This window comes from Eretmochelys imbricata, chromosome 19, assembly GCF_965152235.1.
Source record: "Eretmochelys imbricata isolate rEreImb1 chromosome 19, rEreImb1.hap1, whole genome shotgun sequence".
In the NCBI taxonomy this organism is placed as follows: domain Eukaryota; kingdom Metazoa; phylum Chordata; order Testudines; family Cheloniidae; genus Eretmochelys; species Eretmochelys imbricata.
In genome coordinates, this window is record NC_135590.1 from 5506146 (window position 1) to 5532168 (window position 26023).

The 26023-nt window shown below is 51.1% G+C and overlaps 1 protein-coding gene across 1 annotated transcript; it reads right to left on the bottom strand.

Moving 5' to 3' along the window:
- Positions 1–2962: 2962 nt before the first annotated feature.
- On the bottom strand, positions 2963–25244 carry RIMS3 (regulating synaptic membrane exocytosis 3). The gene is made up of 6 exons (XM_077838068.1): positions 25025–25244; positions 9855–9996; positions 8905–9017; positions 5220–5321; positions 4319–4458; positions 2963–3175 (listed from the first exon to the last, which is right to left on the bottom strand). The coding sequence occupies exons 1-6, from the start codon at positions 25242–25244 to the stop codon at positions 2963–2965; spliced, it is 930 nt and encodes a 309-aa protein (XP_077694194.1).
- Positions 25245–26023: the final 779 nt, after the last annotated feature.

Genomic DNA, 26023 nt, shown 5'->3' on the forward strand with positions numbered 1-26023 from the left:
CATAGAATGTTTATTAATAATAATAGTAATAATAATAATAAAAAAAAACCCAAACACTCAGGAGTGTCCAGGTTGTTCCCTGGAGAATCTGAGCATGTCCTTCAGATTACAGTTCTTTTGTTCTGGCACTGGATTTTCCACACATCAACATGAGTAGATTTTTCCAGCTACTGCTCACATGAGAGCGGCGGACCGTATTGGAAACCGTAGGATTTGTACGCGGTTGTGGATATACAACCCCAATTGTCTTTGTTCTAGGTGGCCTTAGAGTGCTATCCTTGAAAAAGTCTCTGCAGATGTCCCCACTTTATCTTCAGCAAAGTATTATGCTAAGAGTTGGTTGGGATTGAAGTTGCCATATCCCTTCCATTGGTTCTGAAAATAATGGGTTGGTTGGTTGTTTGTAAAGCTACGGTACTAACTCAGATATTTAGAGACCGCATGATGTGTGTTGGAGGAAAGGGAAAGAACCTGCTTACTTCAGTCCAAGTTAATGAGAAAGACATCTACCAAACTTTCATACTTTGTCCAAGCTGGCCTCTCAGGGCTCAGCTCAACTTCCAACTCAAATCAGACCTGCTAATTTGTCCAGCAAAGTAAGGCTGGGTTGTCCTTTTCTTTCCTTCTAAAACTTGAGTGGCCAAAGCAAAAGCAGAGATGATGTTCATCTGAAGGAGAAGATCACTCCCTTGAAAGCTTGTCCTCTTCAGACACCTGCCCTCCTACATATTCAAAAATCCAGCACTCAGGAGCAAAGAAACCAAGTCCAGCCAGCCAAGGTGGACATCAGGTAACAGGATCATGCTCTGGAAGGAACCTAAATTCATGTCATCACCTTCTTCCAGTTCCAATAAGCCGGGCACAAAATGGGCTTCCTCAAATAACCCACTCTGGCTCTAAGGTAAAACCGTACAGTGGACCAGCAGGGCCACCGTTAAGTCTGAACTTGGAAATCAGTGTATATTGCTTGTACTGAACAGTCACTCCTCCACCATAGCAGACCAGGCTCTGGTTCCTTGGAAGAAAAACATGAGATCCTGGGGATTGGGGAGCAAACAGACCTATCTCCATCTGTAGTCAGCAGAATCCAGTCTGGTCCCCACTCAGCGATCCCAAGATATTTTGGTTTGGTGAAGTTGCAAATTCAATGTACATTTATAGCAGCTGAAATTCCTTGACACAAAGTTGCTGAAATCTTGATGGTGGTTGTGTGTCATAAGACCGCCACCAAAGAGTAAGTACATTGCCGACTGGCAGTTTCCATTTTGTGGAGGGGATGGTTTCATAGCAAAGTTCTTACCCTTCAGATTTACTTTTTTGTTTCTTTGCGGCAATAAGTTCTTGTTGGCTCATCCTTGCTAGCAATGCAAGAGGAACCATAGGATGTTCCTTGTGCTCTGTGCATTGTGAAATTCTCTTTTTGCCAATCAATACTAATAAAAACAAACCCTCAACCTCGATTTTGGTTAGTTGGTATTAAAGACTGAAGGTCAGAGATATCTGCTAGGTAGAAATACCCCATTAATCTCATGTCCTTTTCCAGTCTGACCACTCTTGGTTTTGGAAACTGATCCTTCAGGACAGTCGTGTAATTTTTATTTATTTTTAATGAAGAAACCGCAGTTTCTAGTGGTGTCTCCCCTGAGTATTTTCAGCAAATTTCATTAGGCACCTTCATAAAAAGCTTCCATAATTCTCGGTTTTGCTACAAGAACTGGTCCTCTTTGGGAACCAGAATGCTGCTTTAAAAACAAAACAAAACAAAAAAACACTCATCGTAATAAATTCAAAACATCTAGTTTGTTTTGTGTAACCTATCCGTCACCCTTACGCCAGATCCACAGTGAGTACAACTGAGATGTTTCCCTGCAGCATACCAATGAATCGAGGGTTGGAAAAAGGTGCATTCAGCCCTTCTTTCTGATTACGGGCGGTATATGTTCTGACAAACCCTCTGTTTGCTCCCTGAAATGCAGTAATGGAGCATGGAAACCTTTCAGCTACAAGATGGACCTCGCCTGGGGGTGAATGAGCAAAGGTGAGACTGACTAGGAGTTCAATTCAACCATCATTGCAATCTTCCCATTGCATCACCTCCTCCTAGTTGGAACTGTTGTATGAGGCATGGTGTCCATTACATTTTGGGGGTGGAACATCAAGTCAGAACCATAATACACTTAAATAACAGTCAGGTCAAATGCACCTCTTTCTTCCCCTACTGCTTTGGCAGAGTCACTTGTCACAGGCTACATGCTACCAAGAAAAAAAGTGATCCACAGATTGCTTGCTCAACCTTGCAAGATTTGTGTTAGGAATCTACCAAAACAGCAAGTGACTGGCGGATGGTTCCTGTCGGTAGGGAGAGTGTCCCTCCTAGATATTGCAGAGAGAGAGAATGTGTTTTAAATTAGCGCACGGCAGGCTACATAATATCATAAGATGCTACATTCCGTTACAAAAAGTAGCAGTGCTAAATATATTCATTTTTCTTTGTTTTAAAAAAAGCTATTTTTCCCTCAATGATCAGGAAAACAGAACGGAGGCAAAACAAAATAGAGTTAACATGCTACTTGCAGTGGGATTGAATGAATCGGATCCAAGACGCTCCCGCCAGCTGTTCAGATGAGAAATATGGTCCACAGTTTGACTGCTTTCCGAATATGACTCGATGAGATGCGGTAACAGTCTTGGGATCAGTTGTCAGTCAGTCACGTCCCTTGTTCTGTGTCACAAGTTTGTTCTTGTTTCTCCTTCCTGCCCCCTTCCCCTCTCGTTTAAAGTCCCCTGCCTGCGCGGTGGAACATTGCAGCTGGCGAGGAACATGTCGAGAGCAGCTTGTTTCAGGGAGGGAAAAAACCAAAACAAAACCAGACACAGAATATTTACAGCCGTACCACCAAACGTTTTGGTAGGCCAGCTTGTTTCCTTCCCTCCCTCCCACCCCCGCCCTGAGCCCTGCCCCTTAGGGGCAAGAAGGACTTGTGGAGCTCTCTAGAGAGGACTGGGAGAGGCGACGCGTCAGAGGGCCGATGGTGGAGTCCGCCAACGAGGAAGTGGGGAAGAGTTTGTACCAGCCTGTGACCATGTTGGAGAGATCCAGTTCTTCCAGGACAATCTGTGCCATTCCCATGAAGCACTTGTGGTCCATGCGGCCATAATCTCCCCAGACGATCACCTACAGGGAAGAACCCTCAATAGCTAAACTGAACCTGTCCCAGACGGGGCTCCGTGCATCATATAAACCTTGGGACTCTTCTCCCGTCCCCCAGCACTTACCTGGGGGAAGCCAGGTGTGTCACACCAGAAATAAGGCATCTTGTCTTATTCTGAGGGGGGATCTGAGCTTAGGGCATGAGCAATGAATTTCAAAATCTAGACAATGGGGGTGCTATATTCCCATCTCTGACACTGATTCCTTGTATTGTGCAGCCATGACCAAGTCTCTCAGCCTCTCTCTGCCTCAAGTTACCGAACTGCAAAATGGGGCATTATAACCTTAATGTCACAGGGATGTTGTGAAGATGTTACCCCACTGAGAAATGATTGTAAAATGATATGAGATCTTGGCTGCAAGGTGCTGCCTGCCATTTCTGAGCGAGGAACATCTCTTAGTGTCTGTATGGCGCCCGGTCTGTACAGGTCCTGCCCTTGGATGAGGCACTACCATAATATGAACATATACAGTTCAAGACCTGCCTCTCTGAAGCGCTGGATAGCTGCAATTCCAATGGGACCCACAGGATCTCAGCATCTTCAACATTTGAGCTCTCCCTCACTCAGCCTAATGGTCACCCAGTTGGATGCTGATGTCGCACCTCAGCGCACAGCCATCCTGGCCACCAATAAGGTGTGGGCACTAAGGTAAATGATGCCATGTGTGTACCCATGAGCAACTTGATCGAGGGAAAGGTCAAAAGTCCCTTCCATCCCAGGATCTTAAAGCACTTTACAAACCTCTATGAATGAGCATATGAGAGATGACCATGCCCCTGCATGATACGGCAGGAACTATTGCCCCTTGGTGCCAAGGAGTGACACAGAAAGGGGAAGGGACTTCCCATGGTCAGGGAGGAAGTGAGGGGCAGAGTTGGGATGGAACCCAGGAATCTAGACTCCCAGTTCCCTCCCCTTTCCCTCAAATGACGCGTTCATGGATCTGCTCCCCCAGTCAAAGACCAGATGTTTGACTGGGTCTTTTTACAGCCAATGAATAGAGGGGATCTGGCACCTGCTGCTGGGGGCATTTCCTCAAAGATGTCCAACTTTCCCTTTAAGAAGTGGTCTTTGCCCACCTCCCCTTGAAAAAGGATTACTTCACCTGCAAAACTCTGCCCTGTGGGCCCTCGTCAAAGAGCAGCGCCTGCTGGTAGAATGGGTCCCAGGTCTTCTTGGCCATCTTGGTCTTCTTCTTGGCCAGGCAGGTCCCATTCTCCAGCAGATAAACTTTTACATAAGTCGCTGCATTGAAAAAGAGAGAGAAGCACAGATGCAAACCGGCTGTGATGATCCTCAGCAGAACCACCTGGGCACTGGGCCTCATCTGCAGCGGGAGAAACCAAGGCAAGCACTGCCAGGAACACACCTCAACCAGAGCTCTGCCTCCCGCAAGGATGCTGGCCTGCCGAGACCCCCTCCCCAAGCCCTGTGTGTGTGTTTTGTAGTTTCCCAGAGCTATGCAGAAGGGATGGGTGAGGGACGTCTGGTCTGTTTGGTAGGGCAGGGGGGAATGGGCACCAGGAATTTCGGGAAGGGGTGCTGAATTATTGACATCCTGCTGTATTGTGATGCATTCTCATGGAGGAGAGGGGCTGTGCTGTGCTGGTAGCTTTGATTTTTCACTCCTTCCTTGTTGGATAGGTTTTGTGTTAGGTGTGTGGGTTGTCAAACAACCTTAACTGCCCCCGGTCATGGGGGTTATTTGTGTTAATGCCTGGCTCTGCAGTGGTGAAACGCCAGTGCACTCAGCCAGCCAGACCCGCTGCTGCCCACTCCAGGCAGAGCCAGACCCAAGGAACTAACCATAACATGACTGGAGGGGGAGCCCCAAGGGATGGGGGGGGGCATCTGCCTGTTATTGGGGTGTATCATAAAGCAACACTATCAAGAGCAAAATAGAGGCATGAACTCCTTCCCATAGCACCCCACCCTCACCGCACACCTTCCCAAAGCTTCTGGATTCCACTGGCTCTTCCTTAAGGCTTGTTGGCACAGATACCTACCAGGGATGGACTTGGAACCCAGCTTTGGGGTGAGGCCCCTGGCCTGGATCACCTCCACCTCCAGCTGCCCACTCCTATCGATCATCCCAATGTGGACATCACCTAGGACAGAAGGGGAGAAGTGAGACTCAGGGGTCCCATCCTGTGTCAGGGACAAATGGCCGCCCTCCCAGTTAGCATCCATGTCATTCCCTTACTCGCCTGCGTACTGGCCTGGGGCTTCCACTGTCCTCTGCTCCCTTGCTCTGAGGACCCTGTTCTAAAGCACCAGGTGCACTGCAGAGCAAGTCCCAGAGCACCCAGTATCTTGAAACAGCTGCAACAGGGGGTGGCGGGGACAGCAAAATGAAAGCAACAAGAACGTGGAGCTGACGAGACGGCAGGACATCACAGGAGAGCCATCTAATCCCTTCCTCAAGGGAGCTTTGATGGGAACATGTCTAGGACCCGGAACTCGATTCTGGGCATCTTGTTACCAGAACAACATAGAAACAGGGGAGATAATTCAGAGAAGAGCGACATGCAATGGGCTTCATGCACCTGAGTGCCAGTCTGAGCATGCTGTCAGGGTACTGGGACAACTTCGTGAGACATCAATGGCTGGCTCCGCGGAATTTCTAAGCGTCCACAACTTCAGGTGAGTTGTACCCTCTGGAAATCCAGCTGTAGCATTTTAAAAATGAGGCTCCCCTGGTTTGAGAGAGAGCTTGTTCCTCCTGCTTTTCCAACAACTCAATTAGTTGTCTATGTACTTTTGTATCCGTCAGGCCATTTTGAGATACGCCCTCTCTGAACCCAGAATCAGCCCTTTGGGAGCTTTCCCTTTGCCAGAGGGTGAATATGCTAAGATTAACCAGAGCCGTGCCTTGGGAAGGGGAGTTCCTCGGCATGGCATGTACGTTCTGGGGCTGCCCCAAGAAGTTGAGGAGGTGGAGAGAGCATGGGTCTCATCTCCATTCTACCTTCAGTACACTGCGTGTCCTTGTGGGCCCAAGCCTGGCTGAGTACCCAGCAACTAGTTCCCTTCAGATGTGGGGTGGGCAATTTCCCTGCCTATAATGCAGTTCCTCCAGTCCTTTTTGAGTCCCATGAAAGCAACCCTAGAGATGGCCCATGTCCTTTTGGGCCAGGTTCAAAGGTATTTCTGACGGGCCCTTGGCATGCCCCCGATTCCATGTCATACACTTTACAGTAGCATCTCCAGGGATAGCCCCAGCCCTCTGTTTACAAACCCTGAATCTTCCCTCTGTCAGTAAGTGAGTTAGTAAGTTCTCCACCCAGATACCTCTCCCCCACCCTCTTCTAAAATGCTGGCCAGCAGAGGGCAGCTGAGGAAAGCATGTTCTCAAGCATTAGGCGCCAAAGGAGAAAAACGAAATACCATGACAGTGGTTGCAGGGGGGAACAGGTGGGTTTGTTAAAGAAAAAGGGAAAGCAAAGACAATGCGATTTCTCAGCTTGGTGGTGTGAGGATGTGGCAACTCGGTTGGCAAAGCCCAGAATGACATGAACAACAGAAACCACCATGAAGAAAGAAAGAAAGAAAGAAAGAAAGAAACCAGAAGGAAAACAAAAGAAAATGAACTTTTTTTGTTGTTTTAAGCTCATGACACGGATTCGGTCTCCCACTTACGACGTCCGCAGCAGCCCCAGCAGGTACAGCCCTTGGGATGTGCACGGAGGTAGGGTCCCCATCGCTCCACCGGTGTGGGACAGGGGAGGGAGCGGGGGGCGGCGCAAGGGGACAGGGGGGGCTGTTGGTGTCATGCCGGAGTTTAAGAAAAACAAGATGAACTTGGAAATTCTCAGACACGCTTTGCATTTCAGAAAAGCGTCGGACTCGGAGCAGGGGACACCATAAGGAATGGGATGATGAGGACAGAGAATGAGCTGAGAGCCAGGCAGGGTCTCACCTCTTGAAAAATCCCAGGGTGGAGAGGAAGTTATGGTTTGGGGGTGTCACCTATCCCAGTGTTTCTCAACCTCTTCGATACCAGGGTCCGGCTTGCTGCCTTCCTAAACTGTGTCAGGGAGATCTTAGGGACCTGCACGGGTCCACACAGTGGTCATTGAGAAACACTGACCTAGCCCACATGAATGGCCTTAAGGAAAAGAAAAATGCCTCCTTTCTCCCTCCGGCCCCAAACTTGCTATAGAAAAGCCAGGAAAATACTTTAAACGCAGCCAGTCTGATTCGGATCTCCCTCCCACCAGTGACACTCAATTGACTTTAAAGGGGTTACTTCTGATTTACAGCAGGCTCAGCGAAAGCAGAATCAGGGTCAGGGTCAATTTGTTCATGGTGTTTTTTTTACCAGGGAGAGGAGGGTTTCACCTTCCAAACATTAGGCATGAAACACCTCTTCCTCCCCACCCCACTCCACCCCCCCACCCCCTGGCTCAGCTCGACCCTTCATCCTGCTGAGGTGGAAAACAGGCACCATGCCAACTACTGGTCTTTAGAACATTTCCACCAGCTGCATTTTGAACATGCGAAATCTGGGGCAAAAATCTTGAATGGAAATTTTGAATTTTGATTTAAAAGAAAACGGGTATGGGGGAGTGAAAATGTGAAATTCCACACACACACACCCCGCCTACCCTTGTTCTTTCCAATTAAATCAAAGGCCTGTCTGTTCTGTTCGTACATAAAAGATCTGCTGAACCTGGGGAAGGAGTTTTGTTCTACTGCCCTTCCTCAAAAATCACCCCACCACTGTTCTGAAGAATGTTTTCTGCCCTCTTTGCCCTCCCCCGCAGAGGTGGCCGCATTGCGGGGCTGCTGCATATAGGCTGTGGGATCCTTAGGACTCAAAGGCAGTATGGAACTTAAGCCAGGGGCTTACAGAAAAAAGGACCTGCTTCACTCAAGGTGAAAGGATCATTTTCTTGTATACAGAATAAGGCCGGTATTCACCTCATTTGCAGTTGCAATCATTGTCCTAGCACGGTGCTCCTCCCAGCTTAACATCTCAAGAGAAATCCCAGCTATGGAACACTTCACTGGGGTAAGACGGGTCCCTCTGCAGTATCTGGGCATTGCCACATGTATACCCGAAATCGGCACTCTGTTCCCCTCTTCCAAAGGGGCCACCTGTCTGCTCCTATGGCACCTGTGTTCTAGTCCAGACACCTCGCTGCCCTTCCTGCACCGCTGCTGGTTTGTCAGTGACCCTGGCAATGGCTGATCTCGAGGCAGATTATAAAACTGGGATTTTGGTTCCTAGCCCCCTTCAGTCCCTTTCAAATCCCAGCCTAACCCAGGGAAAGAAACGAACCCCATCGGGCCTCCCCGTCTGTTGTTTTGGGCTCAGTCCCTCCTTCGGGCTGGGGCACAGCTGTGACGTTAAAATGGTCTCGCTTCAGGCCCTGGAGAGCAATCCCCGCTTATTTTCATGTGCTCACTCGCCTCTTCACTGAGAAAGCATGCATCAGCCCCCCGACTCCAGCCCAACTCCCACCAGGCAGGTCACAGACACCCACTTCCCTTAACCCCGGGGGAGGCAGGGTCAGGGCCTGATCCTGACCTTGGTGCCAGTCACCGGCAGTCCTACAGTGAGATCTGGCTGTTCAACTCCATCCGCTAGGAGACACAGGCCAGGCACAGGGCTTGGAGCCTAATCCAGTGTAACAACTTCCCCTCTTCCCTTGGGCTGGGCCACCCGCTCCAGCTGTGAGCACTCACCCATCGGAGGCGTCGCCAGTGTCTGCCGGCCAACTATCTGCGCCGGCCCGAGCCCGTCTAAAAAGTCACTGAACTGGCTCTCGGCTCCCAGCCGGGTCATGGGGAAAATGAATCTGAGATAAAGGTTGTGGGGGGAGAGAGGGGATGGGACAGTATGTGTGAGACAAGCCCCCAGGTATCACTGGATTTCCCAGCTGATAGTTCTTTGCGCAGAGATAATGTGCCTTGCATGAGGATCTCAAAGCACGGAGCGAACATGAATTAACCAAACCTCCCTTACCATTTGCTGACAGTGGCATCAGCTACGGAACGGACCCTCCCAGGGCACTGGTAGGATACCCACCGCGTATGGATTAGAAACGCGGCTGGACAAAGCACAGAAGACTCTACAGGGAACAACCCTGCCCTGGAGGAGACAGCCCCCAATGGACCATCACTACCTCCGATTTCTACAGGACCCTGTGAACTCAGCACGAGGAACCTCCAGACTGATCTGACACTCTGTGCCCAGGGATCTGGGGTGCTTGAAAGCTGGGCAATCATCACCCCAGGGGGTCGTGAGGCTCTGTAGGAGAGCATTGGCTTGATGCTGATAGGCACAGATGACAGCCGGGACCGAGAGCTCTGGCTCTGCACACCGCCTGGGGGCCCAGGGGCTCGGTCTGATTTGGGGCACCAGAAGAGCTGACGTTAGCCCTGCTCTGAAGCTGTGCCCCGTGGGAGAACAGCAGAGCCGCCAGCATCCTCCCCCTCTGTGAGGAGAGCGGCCTCGGGGCAGTACATGCTTCCTCCAACCCACTGGGACAGCCTGAGTGCTGCCTCCGAAAGGAGAACTGGAGCAGGGCTTCTGTGCCTCGCTGGATCAGTCTGGGTGCTCGGATGGCGCCCTGCTCCCCGCCCCTCTGGTCCCATGCAGTACAGGGACGGTCACCCCGTGCCCTGGGCCTTACGTGCCGTCGGAGCTGTTACTGTTGGTGCTGCCATCGGTCGATTCCCGGCTGCCCTGCCGGGTAACCCTGTTCCTCATCTCCACCGCGATGCCGGTTTCCGTGCTCCGCCGGATGGTACTGCGCAGTTTCTTTGGGCCGCCATCTGGAAGCAAACACGCAGATAAGCCGGGCTGGGGAATCGTGGGCTGGGAACTAAAGAAACTCCCCCTCCCGGACAGCAAGATGTCAGAGAGCAATCAGCACAATGCTCCCTGCACCCCCATCCTCGTCCTTCAGGGGTTGATGGTACATGGGCATGCAACATGACACCACCCTACTGGGACAGGCACCCCAGGTGGCATCTTGAGGGATGTTGTGTCTAGTGGTTAGAGCAGGAGCACAGCAAGACAGAATTCCTGGGTTCTAGCTGCAGCTCTCTCATCGACCTCGAGCAAGTCACTACCCCCTCGGTTTCCTCATCTCTAAAGTGAGGAGGACCATAGCCCCCTCTGAGGTGAGGTTTAGGGTTAACTGATTGCCAAGTACTTTGAGCTCTGATACAAAAAGAGGCAGATGGCTCTTTGCAGCAGGGATGGCGTTTGTACAGCGCCTAGGCCCCTGTCCCTGGCTGGGGCCTGGAGGTGCGACTGTGATGCAGCTCTGCTCTGCCGGTCCAAGGGAACTGCATGGCAAAATGGTAACACTCATTTTTGCAGGAGACCAAACTTCCTCGGGGGCTCCTCCTGGACTGGAAGGCACTCCCCCAGCAACCAGGAACCACCTCAGATCTCACCACCTTCTGCTCCTAGTGCAACCTGCCTTTGCTCCTCCCAGCAAACAAATAACAATTGTCATTTTAAAAAAAAACCAACTAAACCCACATGTAATTTCCCCCTAGGAAGGAAGCAACAAACAAATCAACCACACACAGCAGATGCTCGTCCCCTTTCTCGCTGCACTGCAGAGCCTAGGGCACTCAGATGCCATGGAGATGAGCACAGTGTAAAAACTCAAACAGAGTCAAATAACTGAGGACCTGGGGCTCAGCAGGATTAAACAAAAGGACGGGTGTTTCCATGGCTAGCGAGAGTATCCACAGGTACATTTGAGGGGTAAAAGCAAGTTGTTTGGAAGGGATGTGAATATCCTGCTTGGGCACATGGGCCAATCTCTGCCTGATGGGCCTTGGAAAGGAGCTTCTCCTCGGGGCAGATTAGCACGGAATTATCCACTCGAGGCTTCTTGTGCCTTGTATTAGGAGTCGTGTGGTAAGCAAGATGCGAGAAGTAATTCTTCCACTCTCCTCAGCACTGCAAAGGCCTCGGCCAGCAGCACTGGGCCCCACACTTTGGGAACGATGGGGATAAACTGGAGAAAGTCCAGAGGAGAGCAACAAAAATGATGAAAGGTCTAGAAAACATGACCTGTGAGGAAAGATTGGGTCTTTTAGTCCAGAGAAGAGAAGACGGGGTGGGGAGGAAGAGACACACATGATAATAGTCTTCAAGTAGGGAAAAGGTTGCTCTAAAGAGAAAGGTGATAAATTGTCCTCCTTAACCTCTGAGGATAGGACCAGAAGCAATAGGTTTAAATTGCAGCCAGGGTGGTTTAAGTTGGACATTAGGAAAAACTTCCCAACTGTCACGGTAGTTAAGAGCTGGAACAAATTCCCTAGGGAGGTTGTGGAATCTCCCTCTCTGGAGGTTTTTAAGAACAGGTTAGACAAGCACCTGTCAGAGGTGGGCGAGATAATACTCGGTCCTGCCTCAGCGCAGGGGGCTTGACTAGATGACTTCTCAGGGTCTGTTCCAGACCTACGTTTCTTTGATTCCTCTAAAGCAGCTGGTACTGGGCAATCAGAGCCATGGGGCCCAGGTCTGATGCAGCCTGGCACTGCCCAGGTTCCTAAATAGCAAGCAGGAGATGGAATTCACTCCCAGGAGCACCCAGTCACTTGGCTGGCTGGTGGAACACAGCAGGTAATGTTGCCAAGGAGTGAGATGGGCAAAGGCTGTCTCCCACCTGCCTGTCCCTTCCCCAGCAAGGGAGCTGTAGATCTCTGAAAGTTACATGATGGATAATGCTCCCCTGAAATATCACGCTCAAGCTGAGATGCTTCAGATCTGCTGTTTACCTGCCCTTTACAACTGACCTTTTCCTTCTCTGGAGGGGAGAGGGAGTGGGGGTGGCTGCTCTGTCCAATGGGAAATGCTCTCTGCCCTACAGACCCCAAGGGAGGGGGGCACTTTATAGCAGATAAAAGAATCAAAGCAGTCCACACGGCGAGAACTCCACCACAAGATTCTGATGCCCATCTCCCAGCCCGCTGCTCTTGGGCCTTTGATAAATTATTCACTGGGATTTATGCAACCTTTGCCCAAAAAAAAAACAAAAACAAAAGCCATCCAGGCTGATTTTCATGTGCTCACTCGCCTCTTCACTGAGAAAGGGGTCGCTGTGTGAGCAAACGTGAGCCCAGCACCTGGTTTTCTGCATATAAAAGCCAGGGCCAGCATTCAGGGTTAGCCAGCAGGGCAATTGTCCAGGGCCCCATGGCTGCTGGGTTGAACCCACTTACAGTCGAGGGCTTTTCCCAACCACCTGGAGTTTTATGCGGACCTTCTAAAAGTCCCCAATTTGGTTCAGATGCTGCACTAAACTCCCAGGAACTTTGGCGTTGGGCAAAAGCTGAGCTGGATCCAAACCAAATTGCTGGAGCTGGAGGGGTGTCTGAAATCCTGTCCAAAATCCAGGTCTAAACTTTGCAAATGGTAAGTATATAGGGCTGAACTGAAAGCCCTGATCCAAACTGCTCCAGTCTAGCACCTGAACCTCAAGCATGCAGAAGAGCAAAGACACCAAAACACGGGGGAACATTTCCCAGTCTCAGCAAAGGTTCAGATCCAGCTCGTAAATAAACAGACACAGACATAGGTTCCGGAGCCCGATACCTTGCAAAATTCTACTTGCCCGGGGCTAGTAACTCCTTTTGATGGGCAAGTCAAACACCATTCAATTTTCCACTGTCACCAAGGCAAAGGGTAGGTGAAGAGATTTTTATACCTGGGCTGGCCAGCTGTCAGAGCAATTTTGCAAGGCTGGAGAAGAGGACTGTTATCAAACCTGGGTCCCCTGCCAGCTCTGAATATGGGGGAATCTTGTTCCCTGGATGACAGTTTTATTTTATTTTGAGACGAAGCAAATGTAGAGCCAGTTCTCCCCGGTAAACTCTTAAAGGAGGAGGGGAGTGCAAGCCAGTGCCTGCAGCGGGGCCCGAGAGGGAGATGGGAGAGGACACCCCAAACAAGCCTGGAGTTGATTTCATCTCCCCCCACCCCCTTCCCTTTCAGCTTGACTCTGCCTCTGTGCAGCATCTTCCTGGCGAGTGTTGCCATGGTAATTTTGTCTGCAATGCAGTGGGACCCCCTACAGCCAGCCCCAGAGTCTCCTCCCTGCTGGGATGGACTCGGGTTCAAGAGAGGCAGGAACACGGATCGATTGGAGACGCAAGAGAGAGGAGGAGCAACTGAGAAAACTCACTGATGCAGCAGGGCCGGGAGCGCTGGCTCTGCAAGTGGTGGCATCCCTCATTTGGACTTGGATATGGCTGGATCCTTATCCAGCTCCGAGAGGCCGTCAGGCCGACGTGGGAGCAGCCACCCAGGGGCTGCTTGCTGTGCTCTGCTCTTGCGGGCTGGATGGCTCGGGGGGGGGTCACAGGTGCTGGCAGGGAGGCGTGGTCTGGAAAGGCTGGGCCCTGCATTTATGCCACAGCTCTTTTGACTTTGACTGGGGGCAGGGGGGTGCTCTTATCCTTTCATCGGGGGTGAAATTCACCCCAGCGCAGGGGGCGGGTGCCAAGCCTTTACCACTGGCGTAGACAACCAGTGCATCCTTGCTTTGGTCCGCCGAGCTCAGCTGAGGCTCTTGATTCGTACTGTTTGCCAGAGCCAGAGGGTGCCAGGGGAGAACACGCATGCAGGCACACAGGACGATTGCCTGCGTCATTCCTCCTGGCTCCCACACCCCTGCCCTCTGCATGGGCAAGGCGGCATCGTACACACCCAGTGAGGTGTCCCGGGGTGGTGAGGCTTTTGCTGTTGTAGCAGCTGCTGGGCTGGGCTAGGCATATAGCTGGCATAGCCCTATGCATGCTGGGATCCCTCTGTTATACTGTCCTGTTCACTGCCGCTGTCGCAAGGCTTCGCACTCCTCCACGCCCTTGGGAACTCAAGGAGTCCTAGAAAGCCGCCTCCCTGTGCCCAACTCACATGCGTAGCCCTCCTGCAGCTCAACAGCCATAAGCAATCAGCAGCCTGATGGGGCCACATACCCTGAATGCGAGATGGAAGGAAGCAGGGTGTAGCAAAGCAGGCAGCTGGGAATCCTGGGTCCATCCACTGACTCGGCACATGATCTGGGGTAAGTCACTGCACCACCCCGTGACTCAGTTTCCCCATCTATCTCATAGGGGTGGTTGTCTTTTCCTACCACACCGGGAGCTAGTGAGAGCTGAAGTCAATCCGGGTCTCGAAAGAGTGCTGAACTCCTTGGGTGGAAAAGGCTAGAGGGGAGCGAAGAGTCTGATTCACCCTCCGTTACTCGCAGGGAACAGCCCCGTTCCGACCAATGGATTATTCACATGCTTCAGGGCATTTGAGAGGCAGGGCAGGAACAACACAAAGCAAAACAACCTCCGAGGAACGGTTGGAACCTCAGGGAGAAAACGACGCTTCGTCTCATCGTGATGTGTACATCCGCGGCTCTTCTGCCACGTCCCGTGACCTATCGGGCAGCCCTGCACCGGGACAGCCGAGCTGGTTGGGGTGGGATGCCCCTACTGGGCGACGGAGGAGAGTCAGGGCTTTGTTAACGGGAAGCGTAGCGAGCTGGCTGAAGGTCCGGGAAGACTCTGGTTTTACTGCAGTGGGGTTACGAGGCCTTCGCGGCGAGGAGTAGGGGAACGCGACGGTGAGCGGGAGGATCCGTGGCCGGAAGGTGTCATAAGGCTGCAGAATTGTAAGCTAGAGAGAGGAACGCCAGGGTTTGCCCCTGCGGGAGCCACCTGAGCTCAGACCCAGAGGGTGGGGCGGGGCAGGGCGGGGCGGGGGGCTTGAGCTCCTGAGCTGCACCCAAGCCGCGACCTCCACGCTGCCGTTTTTCGGCTCGCTAGCCTGCGCCGAGTTAGCGCGAGTCTGGCTGCCCATGCCGGGAGGCTCGCTGCCAGCTGCGGGCAAAGCCTCAGACTCCCAGGCCCCATATTCTGTGGGTGCAAATGGGGTTACATTGGCAGGGGATTTGACCTCCGGCCTCTCCAGCTGCGGGGACTCCCCACTGCCCAAGCCTCAGCAGAAGGGGAAGGAAAGGGGTGGAGGGGTTGGGGCTCAGTTTTCCCTTAGCCACTGCAGCCTGAGGCAGAGGGGAGGGGAAGAGAGAGAGAGCGAGCCCCCCGCAAAAGGTGGCCAGGTGGGGCTAATCAGGCAAGCCAGGTGAAGCTGCGGTGGCAGAAAGCCAGGCCAGGCGGCCGGTGCGCCGTTCCCCACGGGCACTCCCGCGGCCCCTCATGCTCCCAGATTATTTCTGACCAGCATTTTACATGAGCTTCCCCCCCACCACTTTCATGGTCCAGTCACAGGTTACCATGGCAACCCTTCCCCTCTCCCCCCAACCCCCCCCTTCGCCTCCCCCCCCACCGCGAGCTGGTTCATGCCCTGCCTTCCCCGTGTTGATGCTAATTCGCTTTGGCGTCTCTCAGCCACCCGCAGGGTGGGACAGTGATTCATCAGGCACCTGGGGGGTTTAGGGGGGTCTGCGAAGCCTCCTCTTCGGCAAGGAAAGGAGGCCCCCTTCCCGGGGGCACGAGGCCATGGCTATGTGGCCACCCAAGGGGTGCAAGGTGGCCAGCCGTACTGCAGCCTCAGTGGGGCTGAATTTGCCCCTGACCTCAGTGAAACCAATGGGTGCATGGGGGGGGGCAGGGCGTGACCCTTAGCCAGTTCTGCGCTGGGCTCCAGTTACTCAGAACCAGTGGGAGAGACCCAGGCCCAAGGACACGTGGACAGTTCCATGTACTGAGCAAATGAAAACCAACCTGCCCTCCTCCAGCTCCCTGCCCAACGGCTGAGCCCCCCCACCCGCCATCGGTCTGTCTGTCTGTCCCCACAAGACACACAGCCCCACTCCCCACCCCATTAATTCGATGCACCTTTCAGCCGAGTCTCAAAGCTCTTCATAAACAGGTGCAAACTGAGCCTCACAATCTCTCTGAGAAATAGATTGGTACCACCATCCCCCTTTTACAGATGGGGAAACTGAGGCACTGAATGGGATGTGCTTTGCCCAAGGTCACCCTGTGGGTCAGTAGCAGAGCCTGGAAGAGAACCTGTAGCATCCTTCGTAGCAGAGAGGAGACAGGCTGTGGTTGTAATGATTATAGGGGCCTCTCAGCAGAGGCTGCTGGACACAGACAGACCAGTGGTGTTTTCTGGTCTTCTACTTCGCAGACTGACATGCTCAGCCTGAGCTGACTGGAACCACCACTCAGGGTCTCCTACACCTGGTCACAACAGAACCCTGGCTCCTGCTCTGCTCTTTAGACCATGCACCCTTCCATATTTTGAACCATTACTATTTGTATCGACACAAGTAAAGATAACGATCGGGCCAAACCAGTTTCATGCTTCAGGGCCTATAATGATTGCTGCCAGGGTCAGGAAGGAACCTGCCCTCCCCCTCCCATATACTGCATTGCACCACTAGCCAGATGCATTATGGGACTAGGAGTGGAAAGAGATTGTTTCCCTTTTTTGTTTTCCTCTAAAGCGCAAGACATTGGCCGATGTCAGAGGCAGGAAACTAGACGAGACACTGGGCTGATCTGATATGACAGTACCTGTATGCCGATAATTCATGATTCAGCTCCCTTGACTAGACAATAAACCTGGGCCTGTGTCCACATACCACCTGCCCACAAACAATCTGCATCACCCACTCACTGGGAAAGTGCCAGCCACTGTCCTGGGGGGAGCACAGGCTCACAGGGGGCCAGCCCCACACCGGGCCCAACTGCCCACCTCAAACCCTGCAGGGTATGAAAGGAGAGGCCTCTGGCTGGGATTTAAAAAACATAGCAGCTTCTCTTGACTTGCCCTAGTGGATTGGGCACTAGCATGGATGTCAGGAGACCCGAGTTCTCCACCTCCCCCCCAGCAGCACAATGGGGCCCTGATCTTGAGGGAGGCTTCTAGGCATGACTGAAATACAAATAATACCCAGCAGGAAGCCTGGAAGAGCAGCTGGGTCCTGTTATCCTAACAGAGGGGGCCTCCCCTCAGCTGGACAAAGACAGATGGGGTTCCCTGGCCATCTCTCTCCTGCAAGCTGAGGCGGACCTGGATTTGACAAGTCCATTTGGTGGGGATGAACTCAGCCTGTACCTGGGGCTTTTGGTTCATTTTCTTTGTCTGGAGTGAGACGGGCACCTTGATAAATCACTTTCTACACTTTCTCCAGCCCCCTTATTATAGTGTATGAGCACCTCACTCTCTCTAATAGATTGAGGCTCACCACACTCCTGTGAGGTACGACAATGATATTCTCTCCAGTCACTGATCGGGAACGGAGTCTAGGGTCCCGCAGGAAGTCTGGCAGAATAAGCAACTGACGCTAGTCCCAGTCCAACACTTGAACCACTAGCCCATCCTTCCTTTCTAAATAAATGGCCCCCAAGCCAGGGCCTTTGTTAGGAACCAGGCCCCATGTGTCTGGTCTTTCTTAGAAGTACAGCTTGGTGACATTTTTCAACTCACACATTTTTCTGATCATTTTAAAAAGGGTTTTATATATATATATATATATATATATATATATATATATATATATATATACGTATAAGAGGGATGGGATGAAATCTTTGTGAAAAAAATATTTTCCTTTGAAATATTCTGATTTTTTACCCCAAAATTCAGTTTTTCCATTAAAAAGATGGAAAAATTTTTATAAAAAAAAACCCCTGGAAAAACAGGGAAAATCTTTCATTTAAAAAGTTGTCTCTGGAAATACTCACTCTCTATGGACTGGCTCTAATATGAAGTGAGGCCAACTTTCTGTTTTAACTTGGTTACCCAATGTTAGGCTCCTAACTCCAAATGTAGGCACCTAAATAAAAGTGAACTGACTTTCAGAGGTGCCGATCACCCACAAATCCCACGGACATCAATAGGAAGCTAGAGGTTCCTACCTAAAATGAGTAGGGCATTGAGAAATGGGGTATGCTTGCCCTTTAAGGCAAAATGGGGACGTCTCGGGGCCAGGTTACCATGTTTCAGGCATTCTGGGGCAAGCAGAGGCCGAGGGAACAACAGAGGCAGATGCTGGGAGAGAGAAAATCATCCAGAGATAACAGTTGGCGTCTGGGGGAAAAATGAGGCAACTGTTCCTTTTAGGGCCCAGGACTACGAGCCTTTTAGTGTGGAGTGGGGCAAGGCTTCTCTCTCTCTCTCTCTGTCAATCAGGGCAAACTCTGGGAAGCAGAGCGGTATATAATCTGCCTGTCCTCCTTATGGTGGGGTGAGAATTGCTGGCTAGTCCCTTCTAAGCCAGGAGAATGGAGACAGAGTCCAGACCAACTTGGGCTCCAGCCATGGAGGAACCCTGGAAAGCTGCAGCCCTGCTGAGGTACCCGGGGAAGAAAAGAACCCTTTGTTATGAAGGTTTTTGTTTCAAGTTTTCTTTATTTGAAAGACTTTGCTCCCAGATCAGGAAGAACTGGGCAGAAGTAACCTAATGAGCCAGCTGAGTTGCAGCCTGCTAGTCCTTGCTGCAAGCAGGCAGGTTCACAATCGTTGGCCTTGGTTTTATTGTTGTGGTCTGAACCCCCTGCCCCCTGACACCCCTGAAATTAGTTGGGGAGGAGGCAGTGGGACAGGTAAAGCTGTGGAAGGGGACTTGGAGATTATGGGGGTTTCGTTTAGTTGAATTAGAGTTTCTATGAGCAAACAAACGCAGGAGGACAATCTCTTTCCCAGGCCACCTGTTGCTATTCTGGCATTTGAAACATTTCCAGCCCGGACTGGTAAATTTCATTACCCATAATTATCTCCCTTGAAGTATAGTGGAGGGTTGGTGCCTGTGATGCAAAGATAGATATAGATATAGATATATATATATATATATACATACTCAGGGATACCATATATACTCAGGGATGTGACACTTATTGATTGGCTAAATCTCCCTTTCTCCACCCAATTACATCCTGGCTAGAGCCTAGTGTCAAAAGGGTCAGAACGCATTGGCAGGAGGATGCAGGCAGTGGGATGGATGGCAGGGAATAGAATGGATGAGAAAGGCAGCCAGGAACTGCCATTCCTGACAACTTGATTTCTGTCTAGTGTGTGTTTGGAGATGCACCATGGCTTCTGCCTGGAATGGATCACATTTGTCCTACTAACTTAGGGCCAGGTTTTGCAACCCTTACTCCCATGGGTTCGTACTTATACACGGCGCCCTTGATTCCTGTGGGAATGCACCCATGAGCGAGTGCTAGTCACTATGAGCAATGGGATGCAGGAACTCATCTATATTCTTTGAGGGCCTATTTCATTTTGTTTTAATCTAAGCAGTTTTTAAGCAGAATTGGGCTAAGAAATGGATAAAACAGACTAAAAGGCTTCGGCCTGAGTTGTGTTGAAGTTTCATAGATTTGTACAGCTCTCAGGGATCATTTATGATCATCTAGTCGGCCCTTCTGCACCACCCAGCTCAGAGAATTTCCCCCCAGTAAATAGGGGAAGAGGAAATCCCTCAATTTCAGCTCAGCGGTTCATCAGGAGGGACTTGAGCTACCCATACTGCCCATATTCAAAACTGGACTTGAGATTTGGACTCTCAAACCCCTGTGGTCAGGGGGCTAGTTTAGGAGCCTGGCTGAGCTGGGGGATTACGAATAAGAGAGAACTCTTTCTCACTCAGGTTGCAAGATCAAACCCAGCCCACGCTGGGAGAGTAAAAGTTGTGGCTGTCAGACCCTCCCTCTCATCTGAAATGAGTTGCTAGGATCTCAGTCTAGCTCCAAGTATTCCTGTTGCAAAACTCCGGTGGGTCCCTTTCATGGCAATCTCAGCAGAGGAGGAAAGGATTCAAGAGCTTTGTTTCCTCTCTCAGCCGTAAACAGCCCCAATTTTTTTTTCAGCCTCCTCCTAGGCAAGTCTTGCCCATTCATGATGCCCAACCGGAATCGTCCTCTGTTTCTGCCATAGCATTTCTGAGAGAGCGATCGGTGCAGAACACAGGTTCTCCAGCTGTGTGCATCCTGCCAAGCCTGTTTTCCCCTAGCCCCATTACTAGATTTGAGATTTGCCCTGTCAAACAAGCAGAAGGAGGATGGCCCAATGGTTAGAGAACTAGCCTAGGAGTTGGGAGACCTGGGTTTAAGGTCATCCTCTGACAACAGACTCCCTCTACGTAATCTTGGCCAAGTCTCTCAGACAATAGCCTTTCTCTATTGCACAGAGGTGCTGTGGGGATATCTGCATTAAGATTTGTGACATGCTCAGAAAGATTAAAGTTTTTTATTATCAACAGAGCCAGTTATACTCTCAGGATGCCAGTAAAGGCATCCACAGCCCTCCCCCCACCCCCAATTTCTTGCACCCTCGGGGTTTAAAGGAACAACCCCAGCAGCAGGGTGTGGTGTAGAGAACTCGTAGTGCTGTGAAAGGTGCTGAATCAACACCCCTGGATAGCGACGTCTTCTCTCCAGCCCAGAGCAGGTAAAGCCCAGGCAGCTGGAGTGAAACTGCTCCACAGCCCTCCCCTGCCCAGGAGGTCAGGCCATTCTCCATGGCCCTTAGCTCCTCTGAAGCTGCCAATCAGGGGGCTCAGGATAGAGCCAGGTGTGGCGTGGCTTTCTGATGTGGGTGCTGGACTAAGCCCAAACAGTGGTAGTTTCTAATAGACAGCTCCCTGGATGTTAGGGGAGAAAACCATGACAACTGAGCTCCTCTTAATCACACTCAGTCCTGTGACTTTTAGGTTTTCTTGTAAAGGAATTTCAGGCCAGGTTCTCCGCAAAGAGATTTCCCTGCTGGAAGGACTAGAAGCAAGAGATTGTAGGGGTGAGGAAGGGAGTGGGGTCTGCCAGGCAGGCAGAGAGATCTATTGCCCCATAGAGATTGTGTGCATGCATGGGAAAGACAGGCCAGGTGCCAACCCAAATCACCTCCACAGTATGATCCTGCTGCCTAGGTTGGTTGTGAGCCTCCCACTGGTGACCTCTTCAGCACGTGGGCCCCACCAACCCAACCCTACAGACACTTTCCTAGGGAGCAGGGCCTGGCTCCATCAGCCTAAATACCTGTACGGACCTGGACCTAGGTCTCCAGCAGCCCTCCCGGAAGCTCTCTCTACGGTAGAGCCTGCAAATACCTCCGCCTGCCGAACTTGCTGAGCCCTGTGTCACTGAGTCTTGTCCATGGTCCTGAAAGCGACAGTGTGCTCATGGACAACTCGCAGGCCCCTCTGAACTCTCACACCCCGCTCCTGCAGCGGGCAGGCCTATTCTGGACCAGTAGAAACCGGTCCTTTTGAAGGAGCAGGCCTATTGGAAAAGGGCTGGCTCTCTCAGCGCACACCCATGCCCCAGCCTGTTTCCTGACTTTCACAGTCAATTGTGGCTTTTTTCCCACCTTGCAGAGTCCATCTGTGAAATGGCAGCTGCTATTCAGGAAGGGTGGGGTGTGTGCATATCACCAGTTCAGATCTACCCATTTGGAAGGCTCCGTGGTTCAGCGGGCCTTGAGAATTGTCTGCCAAAGTTGCCAGCGCATCCATTCTGCATTCAAGAGACCCATATTTAGGCACACAAAGCCAGTGACTGTGGATGGAATTCACCCCCGAATGAGGGGCCCGCACAAGGTCTCTGCACCATTTCAGTCCCCCCTCAAAATAGGGCTTGTGGGGGGGGGCAGGAGTTTAAGTGGTGCTGATGCTGCTTGTTGGCTCTTTGCTCTGTGGGTGGAGCACAGATGCACTGACAAATTTTTCAGTTTAGAACATTGGTGAAAAATTGAGCTCCTATTTGTTTTGGGAATGGGGGCTGCCTTTAGAGTCAGTTGCTTCCAGACCATTTGTTTTGTTGCATGGATTAGACTGTCTCTCACTCAGTCCTAGGGGACCTGTGAAGGTATGGAGTCTGTTGTCTCTGGGTGGAGTTTTGCCCAGCTTTGTTTTTTGGATGCTCTTTGCTTAGCTTTCTAGGGTAATGATAACCCTTCAGAAACATCTCAGAAGTGCAAGTCTTGTCGGTTCAAAATTAACTCCTTCTCCCTATATAACACACTTTACTGAACCATGAAATGCCAACAAGAACCAAAATTAAAAAGCAATAACTCAGAGAAAATGCCGGGGCTAAGATGGGCTCACCAGCTTCTTTTAAAGATCTATTTCAAGCACTTAAAAATTCCCGCAGCCACAATATTTGACTAGTTCTTTCTCTGAATTAGCATCTTCCTCCCACTAGCACCTTTTATATGAAGGTTTCATGGAGAAACAACTACAACTAGATGCAGAGAGCCAGATCCCGAGCAATTTACTGCTTATGCTGGCAATGCTCCCACTGACTTCTACAGAGTTGTCCCACCCTCAGAGGGCAAAAATCTCAGGATTTGGCCCAAAATTTATCTGAGTCGTTTAGTCAAGGGGTTCCAATCTGCAGCATAAACTCTACCCCAGCTCCTAATGCTCCATAGCAATTTCATAGGCAATTTGCTTCTGCACGGGAATTTTAGAGCCCTTTGCAGAAAAGTCACCTTTCAACAGAAATGCAGTTTTAATTATGGGGCACAAAACTCTTCAGAGCTAACGTGAGTAGAGCTCTTTGGACTAGGAGTTGTCTTTTACTCTGTCTGTACAGTGCCTAGACCAGTAGTTCTCAAGCAGGGGTACACGTACCCCTGGGGTTACACAGAGGTCTTCCATGGGCTACGTCGACTCCTCTAGATATTTGCCAAGTTTTACAACAGGTTACATTAAAAGGCACTAGTGAAGTCACCACAAACTAGAATTTCATACAGACCATGACTTGTTTATACTGCTCTACACACGATACACTGACATGCAAGTACAATATTTACATTCCAATTGATATATTTTATAATTATACCGTAAAAATGAGACCTGTTTCAGTAATAGTGCAGCTGTGACTCTTTTGTATTTTTATGTCTGATTTTCATAGAATACCCGGGTTGGAAGGGACCTCAGGAGGTCATCTAGTCCAACCCCCTGCTCAAAGCAGGACCGATCCCCAATTAAATCATCCCAGCCAGGGCTTGGTCAAGCCTGACCTTAAACTTCTAAGGAAGGAGATTCCACCACCTCCCTAGGTAATGCATTCCAGAGCTTCACCACCCTCCTAGGGAAAAAGTTTTTCCTAATATCCAACCTAAATCTCCCCCACTGCAACTTGTGACCATTAGTCCTTGTCCTGTCATCCGCTACCACTGAGAATAGTCTAGATCCATCCTCTTTGAAACAACCTTTCAGGTAGTTGAAAGCAGCTATCAAATCTCCCCTCATTCTTCTCTTTTGTAAGCAAGTAGTTTTTAAGTGAGGTGAAACTTGAGGGTACACAAGACAAATCAGACTCCCGAAAGGGGTACAGTCGTCTGGAACGGTTGAGAGCCATTGGCCAAGAGCACTGGAGCCCTGATCCCATTTAGATGACATAACCTGGTCTGCACCTTCCCTGGCCCTTTACCAAAATAGCTAGATCAATGCCACGACTAGTGTGGATACAATGTGCTGTTATAAAGATGCCTTATACTGGTACGTTTAGGGGAATAGCCTATACCAGTAGAAGGAGCCTCTATGCCCACACAGCTATGTTCATACTGCAGGGAGCTACTGCTTTAGCTATGCGGAGATAGTTAAAGTGGTACAACTTTTGTGTGTAACCATAACCCTAAGCCTCCAACAATCCCCAGCTTGGTTTTAATACCAAGAAAGGTCAGAGTTCCAGACTTTCCCGACACTGGATCTGTCTACATTACCATGTGGTTTTAAAAACCAGTGACCTGCATGTAGTCTCCATCCAGCATCCCACAGCTGGAAGGAGAGGCGGTTTGGGCAGATTTATCATGATCTTTTATGCAAGTGGGAAGTTTCATTTCTTTCCCAGTGTAGGTTCTGGAAGGGTTTGAGGGAAATGCCCCTAGCTTCTTCCATCCAATCCATTCTTCTTCCCTTTCATTTCAAGCTCACTTGCAAAAGACCAAGGAGACGGAGCTACTAATGATGGTGCTGAGGGGGGTGTCAAACTTTCAAAAGAGCCTAACGGTCTGATTTCTCAAAGGTGTTTAGGCACCTAAATTGTTCTCCATAGGAGTTGGGTGCCTAAATACCTTGGAGGATTGGGACCATAGGTCCCATTTTCAAAAGTGACTTTGGCATTCAGGAACTTAAATTTCTGTGAAAGTCAATGTAACGTAGGCTCCTAAATCACTTTGGGGAAGGCTTTTCAATGACACAAAGGGCAGTTAGACACCTCATGCTACCGAAAATCAATGGGAGTTTGGTGCCCCACCTCCTTCTGTGACCAGGGACATCTTCCCCTTAGACACGCTCTTTGAAAATTTTACCCACAGTCTCATGCAATGGGATTAGAGCAGAAGGGACGAGGGGCCTGATCCAAAATACACTGAAGTACACGGAAAGATTTCCATTTTTTCAATGGGGTTTAGATCACGCTCTAAGGTGCTGGACCTAGAATGTCCCCGAACCCTCAGTTCCCATCATGCGTCTCTCAGCCCTTTGCAAGGACAGGTGTGAAAGCCACAGCTGTTTGGGCCAGTGGTAACCAAGAGGAAATGGTGAGTTGGGTCCGTTCTCCAGCATCCCTCCTGCATCACCCCCATGGATACAGTGATCGAGGTCAGAGGGGACAGAACCGAGCAGGTTCTGCAGTTGAGCACTATTCTGGCAGAGGGAGGGAAGGGCAGGTGGCTTGGGCATGTGCTAGCCATAATGACAGCTTAGTTTGCATGCCCTGTGCCAGCAGCTGATCCCGAGCTGGGTGTGAGCGACGGGACTATGCCCAGTGCAGCGTTGCAGCCAAGGATACACAGGGCGCTGGGCAGGAAGCGAGGGATCTCCCGACGCATCCCCTCCAGCGAGCACAAATATCCCGCTCTTACCAGGCTGGTTGAGTTGCAGGGTGCTCTTGCTCCACTGAGACAGCCCCACGATAGCCACCATCTTGGCCCCGAGGCTAGAGCGCCTCTTCTTGTTGGAAGTGATGCTGGCCGAGTCCGGGTTGCCCCTGTTGCTCTTCTCGACGTTGTACATCTCGCCGCTGATGCTGGAGCTGCGGACCACATTTTTAGCCGAGGAGGAACTAGTCTCCCCGTTAAACATGGTCAGCTAGTCGCTCTCTGTCTTGGGGGGGCTCCTGGGCGGGGTCAGCTGCAGGGAGAGGAAAAGGAGACAAAGGGGAAAGTCTGTTATGCGCTCTCCACTCACGCAGCAGCCTGGTCCTTCCGAGTACTGGGGAGGGGAGGCTGCAGCCCGGGGGCATCCCCCTGCCCCCGATCTGTTTGGCGGAAAGACACCTGACTGTGCAAAGGAAAACCAGGGGCGTCCGCTCCGATCCAGAGAGTGACATCAGCATGACACAGCTCGGAAGGGAGCGGGATGTGCAAAAAATCTACCTGGTGCAGCCCCATTTCACAGGAAACTCTTCCGGGGCCTTGTGGCACAGAACTTGCAACAGGCATCGCCGCGGTGCTATTTTAGGGTTCCAGCCAAGACTAGGCCCCACCGTAGTGCCTCTGGGGTCCCTGCCCCAGAGAGCTCGGTCTGAACAGACAAGTAACGGGGATGGCTTTCCCTGGCCCACAGCTGCAGAGCTGAGGCACAGAGATGAAGTGACTGGCCCGTGGCCACACAGGGTGTCTGTGGCAGAGCAGGGAATTGAACCCAGGTCTGAGCCCCAGCCCTGAGCCTTCACCACATGACCAGCCTTCCTCTCTGGGAAAGTCAGGCTCCCAAACGCCAAGTGTCCCAGGCCAATTATCTTGTGACGCTGGGTCTAGGTCAGAGTAGCCCATGTCAAGGCCTCCAGAGCAGCCATGCAGGGGCGGCAAGAGTCCTGTGGGTAGCGTGGAAAGGGAAGCGTTATGGCCTCCCAGCACATC